A 15,533-nucleotide genomic window follows, 5' to 3' on the forward strand; every position below is an offset into this window, starting at 1 on the left:
AGAATTAGTGGTGAGCCAGTCATTAAGTCAGGGCTTTCGCCTTATATCTATCTATCTATCAAGACGAAAGCCCTCACTGACTGACTGACTACTAATTCTCCAACTTCCCGATGTAGTAGAAACATGAAATTTGGCACAAACATAGATTATGTCCAAAATAGGAAAAGTAAAGAGGTCCGAACTTGATTATTCAATTCTAGCGCAAAAGAACTAGCGTCCAAATTTTATGTACGGAATCTAATTTTCTCACTTCCCGATGTCGTAGAAACATGAAATTTGGCACAATCATAGATTATGTCTAAGATAGGAAACGTTAATGGGTCCCAACTCGTTCAATTCTAGTGCAAAAGAATTAGCGGCCAAATTTTACGTGCATAATCTAATTCTCTCACTTCCCCATGTCGTAGAAACACGAAATTTGGCACAAGCATTGATTATGTCATAAATAGGAAAAGCTAATGGGTCCCAACTCGATTATTCAATTCTAGCACAAAAGAATTAGCATCCAAATTTTACATGCATAATCTAATGCTCTCACTTCCCAATGTCATAGAAACTTAAAATTTGGCACGAGCATTGATTATGACATAAATAGGAAAAGCTAATGGGTCCCAACTTGATTATTCAATTCTAAGCGCAAAAGAATTAGCGTCCACATTTTACGTATGGAATCTAATTCTCTCACTTCCTGATGTCATTTTATATAAAGGAAACGTTGCATGGTTACCTCTACGTGGTGTTTCCTGGGTAATGCAAAGAACCATGCAAAATGGTGAACATATTTTTTACCCTCGGTATCTCTAAAGTAACGACTTCATAAGATTTTCTGTGTGAACACCAGTACCAAATTAACTCGGGTGAAGCCGGAAATATCAGCTAATAAAATATATAAAATTGTCATAGATGCTTCTCAGCACCTCAGCCAATCACAGGCAGCTCTCGCTGAGTGACTGACAGCTGAGAGCTGCCTGTAATTGGCTAAGAGCCTCAGCCAATCAGAAGCAGCTCTTTCAGCAGGCAGTGATTTTAAATGTGTGACAGCTGTGGTAGGGAATTCTTTTTCCTCGCGGAGATGAAAGAAACATCTGCAGCATGCGACAGGTTAAGTTTCTTTTTTTTTTACACTAAAATTCTTGTTTTTCAGGGAAAAGCTTATATGTAAAGCCCTTTCCGGAAAATCACTTCAAGGGTGTCGGCAGACCATGCCGAATCAGTTGAAATTTTGCATCCAATTTACCAGCAAAAAATCTGATACTCTAAAGAGGTTTTCTAAGGTATTTTATTAAATAGGCTCTCCATAGTAAAAAAAAAAACAAACAAAAAAAACAAAAAAAAAACACACATAAGATCCTATACTCACCCATCCCATGTTCCTGCAGCTCCAGCGTGCCACCCTCCAATCTCCATGCCAGCACTGTGTTTACAGGATATCACAGGTTGCTGCAGCCAATCACAAAGCTCAGCACTCAACTGTTAAGGTCTGTGATGACCATCCGCTTTGCAAACTGCATCTGCAGCTTTTAACTCCTTAAGGACCAGGCTGTTTTGTATCGTAAGGACCAGACACTTTTTAGGGATTTTACCCATGTGGTGGTTTTACTGCTCTATTTTTTTCCACCTTTAGCTACTAAAATTATTTTTGCTGAGTTTTTTTTTTTACGTCACATATAGGGCTATTTTTTTTTCATATCTTTTTCACTGACTTTCTTCTGTTAAAATAGTATATTTACGCTAAAATGAAGTACGGGAACAGGTTCCTCATTTTGTTTCTGATGTTTTGATATATAAAATGTATGGTTTTGGATTACAGGGCGCATATGGCGACGGTTTTAGGTTGGCGTCGGCTTTGGTTTTTTTTCTTTCTTATGTATAGATTGTTGTTTTATTCTGTAATTTTTACTTATGTAATTATTTTTTTTTACTATGTCCCCCATAACATCATGTAAGACCGCTGGGGAACATTCACGTTTTGGGTTTTTTTTTAGTTAACATTTTTCCACTGTAGCTGAGGCATCCATGGGAGCCCCAGTTACAGGGAAAAACATCCCCTGTAGTGACATTAGTCACTGGCAGAGGTGATCAGGGTCTTCTAGGACCCTATAGCACTGCTGTGGCACAGGTCACTTGGCGGTCACTGACTGTCGGCTTGCGTAGTGGAAGAAAGCCTTCCGCTTTTACTTTTTAGTACATATCGCTCATTGAGCGATGTGTACTAAAGAAAGGAGGAGGCAGAAAGGGTTAAAACCCTCTTCTCCCTCCTCTGGGTTATCAGCTGTGACTAACAACTGACAACCCGTCCTGCTTCTGATTGATTGCAAAAGCATAAGGCTTTAATCCCCGCCGTAATTTAACATACAGCTGGGCTTTAAACCCGGGACCAAGCGCTGTAAATTTACAGTGTTTGGTCCTTAATGGGTTAAACTAACGTTGGTCCAAATCAGGTTTTTATCCTTCTAATGGAAGAGCTGAAGTCTTCTACAGAACTAATGGTGCCGATTTTGACCGGGTTTTGGTGTCGACTTTCTGTTGCAGAAAAGCCACATCAATTCTGCTACATGTGAAAGTACTCTGAGGGTGGGAACGCCCATTTTGGACCCATCATGGAGTCAGGTATACTCTATAGAACAGTGATTATTAGCAAAGTTGCTCAGCTTCAAAACTCAGAGTAGATTTTATGTGGATAATCTGGTAATCACAGAAATATAAAAACAAGGCACAGGAGTTTAGGGGGGGGGGGGGGGGGTAAAAAAACCGCTGCAGCCATTTCACATATGCAAAGTGTATAAATTAACCAATGAAAACAATTGTCTTTTTTTTTTTTAACCTGCTTTAGTATTACCTGTTGGGTTTGTGGCACTGGCCTCAGTAGTTCCACCTCCTTCCTTGGGCTCATTCGAAGAATAAAGTCGGATTTGTGCTTGCACTGGCAGGCGACTAGATGGCATTAAACACAAAAGCCCTGTACTCTTCCCGGAGTGCTGCCATCCTGGAGAAAAACACAGGCATTTAGGGTGAATGGTAATAGTGACAAGATCATCACACTAAGAGCAAGATGCCCAAAATAAGCACAAGTCACAATTGTGTCCTCCCACCACCAGGGGCAATATCCTCAGGTGGTGGCATCACACTATACCTTCTTCAGAAATATACATCTATATATATATAAAATTGAATGTCTGTCTGTCCTTTATGCGCTACTACACCATTCATCCGATCGCCATGAAACTTTGGGAAGTTGTTGAGTACACTCCTGGGAAGATTATAGGCATAGTACAACTATCCTATGATAAATGGCGCACGTGCGAGCGTCGACAGTTACGCCCCCCCCCACGTAGATCGTTCGATTTCCATCATTGCCACCAATTCTCTCACTTTCCAATGTCATGGAAACTTGAAATTTGGCACAAGCATTGATTATGTCATAAATAGGTAAAGCTAATGGGTCCCAACTCGATTATTCAATTCTAAGCACAAAACAATTAGCGTTTAAATTTTACGTACGGAATTTAATTCACTTGCCAATGTCATAGAAACTTGAAATTTGGCACGAGCATTGATTATGTCAGAAATAGGTAAAGCTAATGGGTCCAAACTCGATCATTCAATTCTAAGCGCAAAATAATTAGCGTCCAAATTTTACATACGGAATCTAATTCTCTCACTTCCCAATGTAATAGAAACTTGAAATTTGGCACGAGCATTGATTGTGTCATAAATAGGAAAAGCTAATGGGTCCCAACTCGATTATTCAATTCAAAGCGCCAAAGAATTAGCATCCAAATTTTACGTACGGAATCAAATTCTCTCACTTCCTGATGTCATCTATATATAATATAAATATATATATATCTGTCTGTCTGTCTGTCCTTTATGCATTACTACACCATTCATCCAATCGCCATGAAATTTTGGGAAGTTGTTGAGTACACTCCTGGGAAGATTACTGGCATAGTACAACTATCCTACGATAGGTGGCACGCGTGCGAGCATCGTCGACAGTTATGCCCCCCAGACAAAGATTGTTTGATTTCCATCTCAAGCACGAAAGCAAAAGGCATTACGAGCAACGGGATGAGTGTTCAACTACAAAATGATGCATCCGCCGAACATTTCGCAAGACAATTGCTGGATATTGAGAATGCTGAGGTAAAATGAAAGCTGTGCTGTGATTGGTTGCTATTTCTTATACTGCTGAGGTAACATGAAAGCTGTGCTGTAATTGGTTGTTATATATTATACCACTGAGGTAACATGAAAGCTGCGCTGTGATTGGTTGTTATCTAGATATATAAAAAAGAATGTATGTCTGTCTTCGCGCGACGGGTAAGCTAGTTTACAATAAAATGCAACTTGTGGAGGGAAATGTCAGCAGTTGGACAATTCAACCAATGCCCAAAGAAGCTTCACATATAGACATATGAACGGCTATGTTAATTACAACAATTTCACAAGGCAGCGCCCGGAGGGGTTTTTCTGTAAGATTCCATGTGACTATCAAAAAAAAGTGTGTTCCATTGGATTCTGTTCAATTTTCTCCTAGAAGTTCTCCGCATGTGCCTGTAATTACTAGTTCTTCCTAATATAGGCCGCCTGCACACGGGCGGAAATCCCACGGCGATATTTCCCGCGGGATTTCCGCCGCTGAAAGTTTGCATAGGAGTGCATTACAATACGCACTCCTATGCAGACGGCCGCGGTTTGGCCACGCGAAATCTCGCGCGGCAAACAAACCGCGGCATGTCCTGTTTTTCTGCGGGGCTCGCACTCACCCGGCCGCCGGCTCCGGACTGCGCATGCGCCGGCTGCGCGGCAGCCGGCACAAGAGCCGGGGCCGCCAGGCACGGGTGAGTACGCGCTCGTCCTTGCAGGCTCTCGGGTCCCGCGGCGAGAATTCTCGCTGGCGGATCCGACCCGCTCGTCTGCAGGCGGCCTAGGTGCCTGCACACGAACGGAATTTCCAGCGCGTTATTTTAGGCACATTATCTGCCCCAGACCGCAGCCAATATACTCCTATGAGGATCCGCAGTTGTCCCCAGACGGACAGGATTTGTATCGCGTTTTTTCACGCGCTTGAAAAAAATCTGTGACCTGTTCTAATTTGGGTCGGATTCTGCGCGTGAAGCCTCCAATACAAGTGAATGGGTGCGTTTTTTCACGCAGTACATCCGCAGTGCAGCTGCCGATGGAGTCACTGGTTGCTATGACTACAGGAAGTAGGCATGGTAGGAGGCATCCCAACACACAGCACAGAGCTTCACAGGCAAATTTGTAGAGGGAGATAGGTAGTATTTCTTGCCAATGCAGGATGTAAGAATGCAAAATCTGTAGTAATGAATTCCTCTTGTGAATTTTTTTGCAGTGACTGAAATAAAGTCACGCTGGAGAAGCGCCCGAAAAAAGTTACATGGATCAACCATGCCCACAAAGACATCAATAATTTAACGGTGCTCGCACAAGCAAGAGGGACAAAACGGAGTCTGGGTGTTGGTTTTTAAGCTGTTTTCCAAGGAATGGGCAGTTCTCTAGGGGTTGGGTTTACAATAAGGGGCGGCTGCTGGTTTTTCTGCGCGTTTTTTTCCGCAACACATCCGCGCGTGATTTTTCACGCATCCGCACCTATCCGCAAGCACATTTAGGTACCATACGCGCGTGAAAATCCGCTAGCGGAATTCGGAACGCTCGTGTGCAGGCGGCCTAAGGGAACATTTACATCATACTAAACGTTCAATTATAAAACAATAGTACAAAGTGAACATAAACTCCTTCACCCCTTAGGCCGCCTGCACACGGGCGGGTCGGATCCGGCAGCGAGAATTCTCGCCGCGGGACCCGACCCGAGAGCCTGCAGTGTCGAGCGCGTACTCTCCCGCGCCTGGCGGCCCCGGCTCTTTCATGTGCCGGCTGCCGCGCAGCCGGCGCATGCGCAGACCGGAGCCGGCGGCCGGGTGAGTGCGTGCCCCGCACAAAAATAGGACATGTCGCGGTTTGTTTGCCGCGTGAGATTTCGCGCGGCCAAACCGCGGCCGTCTGCATAGGAGTGCGTATTGTAATGCACTCCTATGCAAACTTTCAGCGGCGGAAATCCGGCCCTCTTTTTTTTCCGTTTTGTCCACCCCACTTTAAAAAATCATGACTGACTTATCCATCAAAATAGCAGTCTGAGAGCTTGTTTTTTGAGGGGCAAGTTGTATTTTTCAATGTAATATACATATAATGTACTGAAAAACCCTTTTAAAAATGCTAAGTAAAGAGAAATGAGAAAATAAAAAAAGGCACAATTCTACCATCATTGGGTGGGGGAGGGTGGGTCTCTTGTTTTTGGAAAAAAATTTCTCATCTTCTGTCAGCCATAACTTTTTTACTACTTTTCTCGGCATAGTTGGGTGAGGGCTCATTGTTTTCACAGGACATCCTGTCATTTCTATCAGTACCATTTCGGAGTACTTAAGACTTTTTGAGAAATTTTTAATGCATTTTTTTCTTCGAGACATGGTGACCAGAAGAAAAAAAACAAAACAAAAAAAAAACAAAACAATTTTGACGTTTCCCCCCCCCCCCCCCCCCCCCCGACGACATTCACCGTGCACGGTAAATGATGCATTATTTTGATGGATCGAATTTATATGGACATAGCGATACCAAATGGAAAAATCTAAATAAAAACAAAAAACCTATTATAAATATGGGAGAAGGGGAGTTTCTAAAAAAAAAATAAAAAATAAAAAACTTTTACCACCTTTTAAATGATAACATTTTTAAAACAATATTTCCCTTTTTTTTTTTTTTTTTTTAAGTCCACATATGGGACAAGAACTTGCGATGGTTTGATCGCTCTTGCAGTATGATGTCATACCATTCTGAGGGTGTTCTACAGAAGGATCGGGGAGCAGGATCTCTGTGTGTGCAGTGTGTGGAAGGCATCATAACAGCTACACTACACCCTCCAGCTCTGGGAAAACTGACAATTTTGGCTGTATAAAAATGCAGGCTGCAAGTCTAGAGGAGTTTAAGAGCGGACTAGATGTCCTTTTAGAGCGCTATGATATTACAGGATATGGGCATTATATAACCAGAGGGGTTGTTGATCCGGGTCTTGGAGTCAAATAGGAATTTCCAAAACGTTGATCCGGGGATTATTCTGACTGTCATTATGGAACCGGGAAGGAATTTCGTCCCCCAAATGGGCTAATTGGATTCTGTCTCATTGGGGGTTTTTTTGCCTTCCTCTGGATCAACAAGGGGGGTGGAAACAGGCTGAACTAGATGGACATGGTCTCCCTTCAGCCTAATATACTGTGTTGCCATGTCTTATAATGACGAAAAACACTTATTACTCATGTACACAGTAGCTTATCCTGAAAACAAAGAAACACACACCCCCTGACACAGCAGACAGTCTTTTTTTTCTATCCTCGCCTTCCAAGAGCCATAACTTTTTTTTTTGCTGACAAATGTGATGATGGATAGATATCGTGATGTAGAGATGTTAGGCTGCCAGACACTGTGTGTGTGTCTCTGCGTCCATTTTTAGGATCACCCATTCAATATGCTGGCTGTATGGCGGCCATTGAATGTAGTTAGCTAGCATTTATATTTGTCAGGATGCTAGGAAAGATGAGTTCAATGTTTCAATCTCCCTCTCTTGCATCTGGAAAGCCTTTTTGATGTACAAGAGGCCAGGGAATCCTGTTCCGCTTATCCTATCGGCGAATATGTTATGTATGCCTCTTGCCTTGTAATATTTTTTGGTTTTGTCTGTAACTAGGCACTGCTACCTTTTTAGAATTAAAGGGGTTGTCTCGCGAAATCAAGTGGGGTTATACACTTCTGTATGGCCATATTAATGCACTTTGTAATGTACATTGTGCATTAATTATGAGCCATACAGAAGTTATTCACTTACCTGTTCCGTTGCTAGCGTCCTCGTCTCCATGGTACCGTCTAATTTCAGCGTCTAATCGCCCGATTAGACGCGCTTGCGCAGTCCGGTCTTCTCCCTGGTGAATGGGGCCACTCGTGCCAGAGAGCTGCTCCTCGTAGCTCCGCCCCGTCAAGTGTGCCGATTCCAGCCAATCAGGAGGCTGGAATCGGCAATGGACCGCACAGAGCCCACGGTGCACCATGGGATAAGACCCACGGTGCATCGTGGGTGAAGATCCCGGCGGCCATCTTGGTAAGGTAAGTAAGAAGTCGCCGCAGCGCGGGGATTCGGGTAAGTACTAAACCTTTTTTTTTTTTTTTAACCCATCCCTTGGGTTTGTCTCGCTCCGGACAACCCCTTTAAGCTTTCAAATTTCAGTTAGCCTCGTCTGTGTTAACACAAAACCATACCTCTAAAAAAAATAATTGTGGGTATTAGCATTCGGGGCCAATGCCCGTGAACGTTGGTGGTGGCAGCAATATGAGCACAGGGCTATGCATATTGCTGTAGAATTGTGGCCGAAGGTGATGGCTGCATCTCCGGTTAACGTGCAGAGTCTCGGAAAGCTGGGTACGCAATACGCAGAAAATAAATTGATTTTAATTGTGCCCCTTTAGTCTCCAGTCAGCTGTCCGGCATTTTACCCTCATGGAGGACTTTTACTTTCCGCATTTTGTGCTGAAACTGACGGAACCTCCAAACGGAGCTCTCTAACACAGATGTGATCATACTTAGATGTGCTGCTTCTGCAGAAAACCATGTCACAATAAACCTAATTTGGACTAAATAAAACACATAATTAGCAGAAAATTCAAAATATCCTTCAAGTCTTTCTCTGGGAAGTATATTTGGAGTGTCAGATGATCCCAAAAGCCAGCTGACAAGCATTATGTCACAAACACGATTCCCAAGATTCCAGTTATATGGATAAACTAGATTATAGGTCTCCTCTCCCCTGACAAGTTTGCATCTAGCGAGACTCAGGGCAACTAAATATTATTAAAGGGCCACTCTGATGGAAATATAGTTTTTTCATCCCTGCCCCTCACTCAATTGTCTATCACATTCTGTGAGGTCTGCTCTGTATACTGTAGTCACTTCCATGCAGTGCAGCACCCTGTCTGATGCTTATCAGACACCATCCTGATTAGTAAATGTCTCCCTGCTCTCTTTCACTATTCTGTGCCATTAATCCCATGATGCATCAGCACAACACCACATGACCAGCTATAGCCTGCGTCATCTGTATCCACTGGGAGGACACTGCCGTTACATTTTGTATTCGTGTAAATAAGGCACAGATCATAAGTATTTAGTAGGAAGAATGAGCTGTGATCTTCTCTATTCTAAAACTGTCCGATAGGAGCCTCTAATCATCAGTATCTGATAGGCATGTCTGTCGTCCCCACCTCCCCACAAAGAACTTGTGTGGTACAGTCCAAGAGATTTGAAGCTGACTTTTAATATAGCAACTTTCATATGTTCTATGCTGTGTCCGTGATTAGAAAAATACTCGGCCACAGGTAATTCTGCCTTGCTCTCTTTACTTGTGTGGCGATGAGACCACTATAAGATCCCTGGGACATTCACATGTTCCACCTCCAATGTTGTGTACCTGATCCTGTGCAGTAAATGTCCTGTTGGGTGCCTTAATGTTGGAGAAACAGGACAGAAACTGAAAGTGAGGATGAGATCTCATCGCCACTCAGTTAAAGAGAGAAAGACAGAATTACCTGTGGCGCAGCACTTTTCTAGTCACAGACACAACATAGAACATATGAAAGTTACTATATTAAAAGTCAACTTCAGGTTTGACAAACCTCAGAATCCCAATGGCCCAGTTAGGCCGCCTGTCCACGGGGGTGATTTCGCCGGCGGTAAATCGCTGATGAAGCACGCTGTCTGAAGCTTTCCATAGCGTTACTATGGAAAGCCGGCCCCACGTCCACAAGCAGAGAAGCATTGTAATTCTCCACTCGCGGCCGACAATTTGCAGCATGCTGCGAATTGCCGCGATTCTCTGCGGTCAGCCTGTCAGATAGGCTGACCTGCGGAGAACAGTGTGCCGGCTACTGCTCCCGGGCGGCAGCTGTCGCACCGGAGATTCGCTGCCTTAGTCTACAAGCTTGCCCCTGATGCTCCCTAACAAACGCTGACTTTCTACATGGCAAAAATACTGGGACGGGGCCCATAAACTGATACAAGACATGGTGGGGATAGACCCTACAACTGACTCCACAAATGGTCATACTCCACCAACTACCGAACCAGACAAGAAGCCCCAAAATGACCCACACTAGTCTATTAATTAGCAAGAGGTGCCTTTTGAACAGCTGGCTGCTAGTCAAACCCCCCGGAATAAATATTATCCAGCAATTAAAATATCTGATGAAAACGGCGAGAGTGGAGATAGAGAGGCGGAGACTCAACCCCATAATGCCTCAAAAAAATGGAGAGCGCGTTTATAGAAATATTTCTTGACCCTAATGTAATTAAGGCATGCACGAACCAGTTCACTGATACAACAGGGTGTTACGGACAAAATGATATGAACCAGCTGGGAATTCTAGAGATCACATGACAAAATACAGAGGGAGGTGATCGCTGGAGGATGCATCGCGGGTCAGTTTAGTACGTAACCAGTTATAGGCTTTATTTCTGTATAACAAGGTACTAAGATTTGGGGAGTTTAGAGGATAGGGGGTGTAAAGGGGGAAGATACATATAGGAGACTGGCACTATTCTGTAAACAGGAACCATTAACCCCTTAAGGACATGGCCTATTTTGGGCTTAAGAATGCAACGATTTTGGTGGATTTTCATTTCCTCTTTTAAAAGCAATAACTTTCACTTTTACTTTGCTCAGACGAGTAAGCCGTTACTTGAAAAGACCAATGCTCTCTTCAGCATCAGCCTTAACCCCTTGAGTGGCGGGTTTCCTACCACCCTGTCAGACCCACCAGGGCAGGTTTTTTTAAATGGTCTAATCATTGAATTTCAACTAATTTTGCAGTTGCGTCTCAAGAGCCATAACTTTTTCATTTTTCCATTGACATGGCCATATGAGGGCTTGTTTTTTGCGGGACAAGTTGTGATTTTTTAAACAGGGGGGAGGGAAAAAAAGAAATGGGGGAAAAAAGAAAAAAAAGGGGCCATGTCATTAAGGGGTTAAATAATGTATTAACTTCCTTCTCTGGGTTATTACGACGCATGGATACCACATGTGTGATTGTATTTTTGATTTTTTACAAAGTAAAGGGAGACAAGTGTTTTTATAATTTTATTACTTTTTTTTTTTTTTTTCCGTCCCTTTATGGGACTTCCACAGGGACCCATCAGGACCCCCTGATCACATTCCGGGGGTCCGATGGTGACAGCCCTTTACATGCTACAGTCACATAGACTGCAGCATGTAAAGGGTTAACACAGCAGAGATCGGAGGTGTTCTCTGATCTCTGCTGTAAGAGCTAGTACCTAGCTGTCCTCTCTCAGCCAAGCACCAAGCTCTCCCTGCCACAGAGACCATCGGCCGATGGTCTCTATGGCAACCTGTAAACAAAGCAGGAGATTGCCGGCATATCGGCAATATCTTCTGCTGGTTTTTCAAAGCCCTTGCTTTGTTCTCTGTGGGTCTGTGCAGGCAGAGCACACTGTCACAGCTTGTGGCATTGTGCTCTGCAGCTCCCATAGTGATACATAGCCCGGAAATCTTCCGGGCTATATCACTAACGGCAGTGGAGCTCGTCCCGGAAAATTTCCGGGCGTGCCACTCAAGGGGTTAAACGAGCGTGATCGCTCATCTCTACATACACTTTTTTTTTTATGATAACAGGGAAAGAAAACGCATTAATTCTGCCATAGATTTTTATTTTTTTACAGCGTTAATCATGCAACATAAATGACAATACATTTTTTCTGCGGGTCAGTACGGTTACAACGATATGGATTTTTTTTTTTAGGTTTTTCCCCCTTTTCTGCAATAAAAACCCTTTTTTGGATTTTTTTTCCTAAATCGATGCATTCAAAGTCCTATATCTTTTATTTTTCCATGGAAGGAGCTCTGTGAGGGCTTATTTTTTGCAAGACGAGCTGTAGTTTTTATTGGTACCATTTTGGGGTAAATACGGCTTTTTTGATTACTTTTATTGCGTTTTTGGGGAGACAAATGCAAAAATAATAGCATTTTGCCTTATTTTTTTAGCGTTTTTTTTTTTTAAATCTCTTTTTGCCATGCAGTATAAAAAGCTTGTGCAACTTATTGTACGCGTCGTTACGTACACGATAATACCAAATATGTGGGATTTTAATTTTTTTATGCTAAAGAAAAAGCACAAAAGGGTGTTATTTAACATTTTTCTTTTTTGTACATTTTTTATTTATTTATTTTTTTTAAACACCATTTGTGTCCCTGTGGGGGACTTAGACCATAGCACCAATGATCGCTATGATAGGGCATTGCAGGACTTCTCTCCTGCAATGCCTTATCTCTTATTACAGTGATCGTAGGCAGTGGTAATACAGGATGCCTCTAGGTGAAACCTTCCCATGCTGGCAGGGCAGTGGTTAACAGCTTGGTCGCTGCTCCGATGCACCCCCGCTGTTGCAGCAGGAGCCCAGCTATCAGTGACAGTCGGCTCCCGCTGCCGGATAGCACGAGATCTCTTTTGATCTCGCACTATCCCAGGATGTAAGTGTACGCCCTGTTGCAAGAAGTATCCCGCTGCCAGGACAAGTGGGAAGGGGTTAAGATGGACAGTTAATGATGACTACTAAAGGCGGAAACGCTTTGGTAACAGAAATGTGTGTTATATGATCAAAACTACTGCGACTACTGCGGATGGGAGGGGTGACGCTGGGGTCACCGGCGCTTGATCCAACCAATCACAGTCATTCAGTGATGTAATTCACTGAATGGCTGAGACTGATCGTGTGCTGGTTCTGATTGGCTGGCGCTCAATCCAATTGCAGCACTCGCTTGGAGGAGGCGGGGTAATTCAAAACTCCATCACCAGAAAGAAGAGAATCCTTGGTTAGGCTGAAACGGCAACCTGCCACAGCATCGGAGACCAGTGCAAGGACCCGAACGCTGGCAGCTATGTGAGTATTTTTTTTATTTTTCCGAGTAGTGTAGCTAGGGCTTATTTTCAACGGAGGGCTTATATTTTAAGCCTCCCCCGAAAATCATGGTAGGTCTTATTTTCAGGGGAAGCCAGTAACAGCTGTCAACCCGTCCTGCTTCTGATTGATTACAGAAGCAGGAGGCTTTAATCCCCACCATAAGTTTACATACAGCTGGGCGTTAAGCCCAGGACCAGACGTCGTATATTTACAGTGCCCGGTTCTAAATGTGTTAAGACAAACCGTAAACCCCATGGCCATAACTATACAACAACAATACTGCAGCCTTCACCTTTACATCATGCTAGTAGAATGCGGTATGTCACGGCTCTAGATAACTTGTGAAAATTGACATCGTTTGCATGTCTGGAATAAAAACAACACAGGAGAGCGCAAAGAGTTCACAAGATATAGTCATAAGAGTCATTTCACAACCACCCCAACCCACTATTACTGGCTGCAGCCGGTAGCCTCTAGTCCGAGGGTAGAACCTGCCTGAACCTGTACACGGAAACTGAAGATATGGGCAAGAGTTCAACTTTTTATGCAACATATAATATTTTACATAAAACATCTACGCTTGGTAATGTGGGACCAGTTTGATGTGTTGGCAGAGGCCTCCGAAACAGTAACCCAATCTATGTAAACTTCTGCGCCAAGAAGTTCTTTGGGGTATGTCCACATATTGCAGGTTCACGCCGGATTTGCAACAGCGGCGGATCTGCACCAAATGACGCACAGTTGTGAAATCTACAGTGGGCGTCTGCAGCATATATTGATCAACGGCTCACTTTAAGTGGTTGTACCAGAATTACATGTTATCCCTGATCCTGAGAATGGGGGTCCTGTCCTCGCTTCCTCTTCACTACGGGTTGAAATGAATGGAGCGCCGTCTGCTCATGCTCACAGAACACACTCATGAGAACGAGCCCATTGAAGCCAGTGGGCTCTATTCTGTGTTATGCGCATGCAAACACGGCCATGTGAAGTCGCCCTTACTGACAGACAGTGCAGAAGACGCTTGGGTATCCTCACAAGGACTAGCTTCATTGAACGGGGATAACCCACTTGCGGATCCATGGCACAGCAAACTGCAAAACTGCGGCAAAAATCTGAGGGTCAGCCTAGGAACTCACTGCAAAGACACGGCAGAAAAGTCTGCAGGACGAACGTACCTTATGCATTACAAACGGTGAAAATCCGCAGCATACATGGACATGGTGCAATTAAAAATCCACACCAGAGGCCCCGTCTGCCGCAGGTTCCACGCAGCGTGGGGAGGAGATTATGGAAAATCCTATTTTGCTGCTACTATGAGACACTGCGAATTTTCTGTCTGCAATTCCAGTAAAGAGAAAAATAATTAAAGAGTAGCTGCATTTTTGGGTAACTTTTGATATATCATAAAAACATGTCAAAAGTTTTGATCAGTGGGGGTCCGGCTACTGAGACTCCTGCTGATTGCCAGGACGAAGGGGCTGCGGCGCTTAGCTACGCGCTCTGACCCTTCGCCCGTCTTTGCTGCTTTTCTGTCTCCCCCGGCAGCCGCATAAGAGATGTATAGAAGGGGTTTATAAACCTCTAGGAGGCCGTCTTCAGACAAGCTGAAAAGGAGAGAAGACAGCTTGAGGAGCACCCCCATCTATCAAACAGCGGGACCCCCACTGATCAAAACTTTTCACATATCTCTTTGACTTGTCAGAAGTTTCACAAAAGTGCAGCTAGTAGAGATGAGCGAACGTACTCGTCCGAGCTTGATACTCGTTCAAGTATTAGCGTGTTCGAGATGCTCGTTACTCGTAACGAGTACCACGCGATGTTCGAGTTACTTTCACTTTCATCTCTGAGACGTTAGCGCGCTTTTCTGGCCAATTGAAAGACAGGGAAGGCATTACAACTTCCCCCTGCGACGTTCAAGCCCTATACCACCCCCCTGCAGTGAGTGGCTGGCCAGATCAGGTGTCACCCGAGTATAAAAATCGGCCCCTCCCGCGGCTCGCCACAGATGCATTCTGACATAGCTGAGGGACAGTGGTATCGTGCTGGAGCTGCTATAGGGAGAGTGTTAGGAGTTATTGTAGGCTTCAAGAACCCCAACGGTCCTTCTTAGGGCCACTTCTAACCGTGTGCAGTACTGTGGAGCCAGCTTTTTGCAGTGTTGCCCATTTTTTTTTTTTTTTTGGTATATCGGCCGTGCAGAGCATTGCGCCCTGCAGTAATACTCCAGGGACAGAAGTGTGGAGGCAGGGACAGAAGACATATATTATTGATTGAATATACGCAGTGGGCCTTTTCTAAAAAATATTGGGCAAAAAATCTATTTGGCCTGCCTGTCACTGTGCTCAGTGTTCTGGGTCCGTGTGTGCTGGGTGTAGTAGTTCTACAAAATCATACGCAGCCAGCTAAGTGTTACAGCAGGCTTGCGCCAAATTATTTCCTGGTGTTCCGTAAACGAAGTCAGCCTCCAACCACAAGCCAATAAGCAGCACATTTA

At 44.1% G+C, this 15,533-nt stretch overlaps 1 protein-coding gene across 2 annotated transcripts in view; it reads right to left on the reverse strand.

The window, feature by feature from the left end:
• SLC30A9 (solute carrier family 30 member 9) overlaps positions 1–15,533 on the reverse strand; it is a 123,845-nt gene that overhangs the window by 96,030 nt on the left and 12,282 nt on the right. For both annotated transcript variants that reach the window (XM_066573140.1, XM_066573139.1), the window contains exon 2: positions 2,840–2,986. In XM_066573140.1, coding sequence (XP_066429237.1) covers positions 2,840–2,986 — 147 coding nt within the window. The remainder of the gene's footprint in view (positions 1–2,839; positions 2,987–15,533) is intronic.

Source organism: Eleutherodactylus coqui, chromosome 7, assembly GCF_035609145.1.
Source record: "Eleutherodactylus coqui strain aEleCoq1 chromosome 7, aEleCoq1.hap1, whole genome shotgun sequence".
Lineage (NCBI taxonomy): Eukaryota > Metazoa > Chordata > Amphibia > Anura > Eleutherodactylidae > Eleutherodactylus > Eleutherodactylus coqui.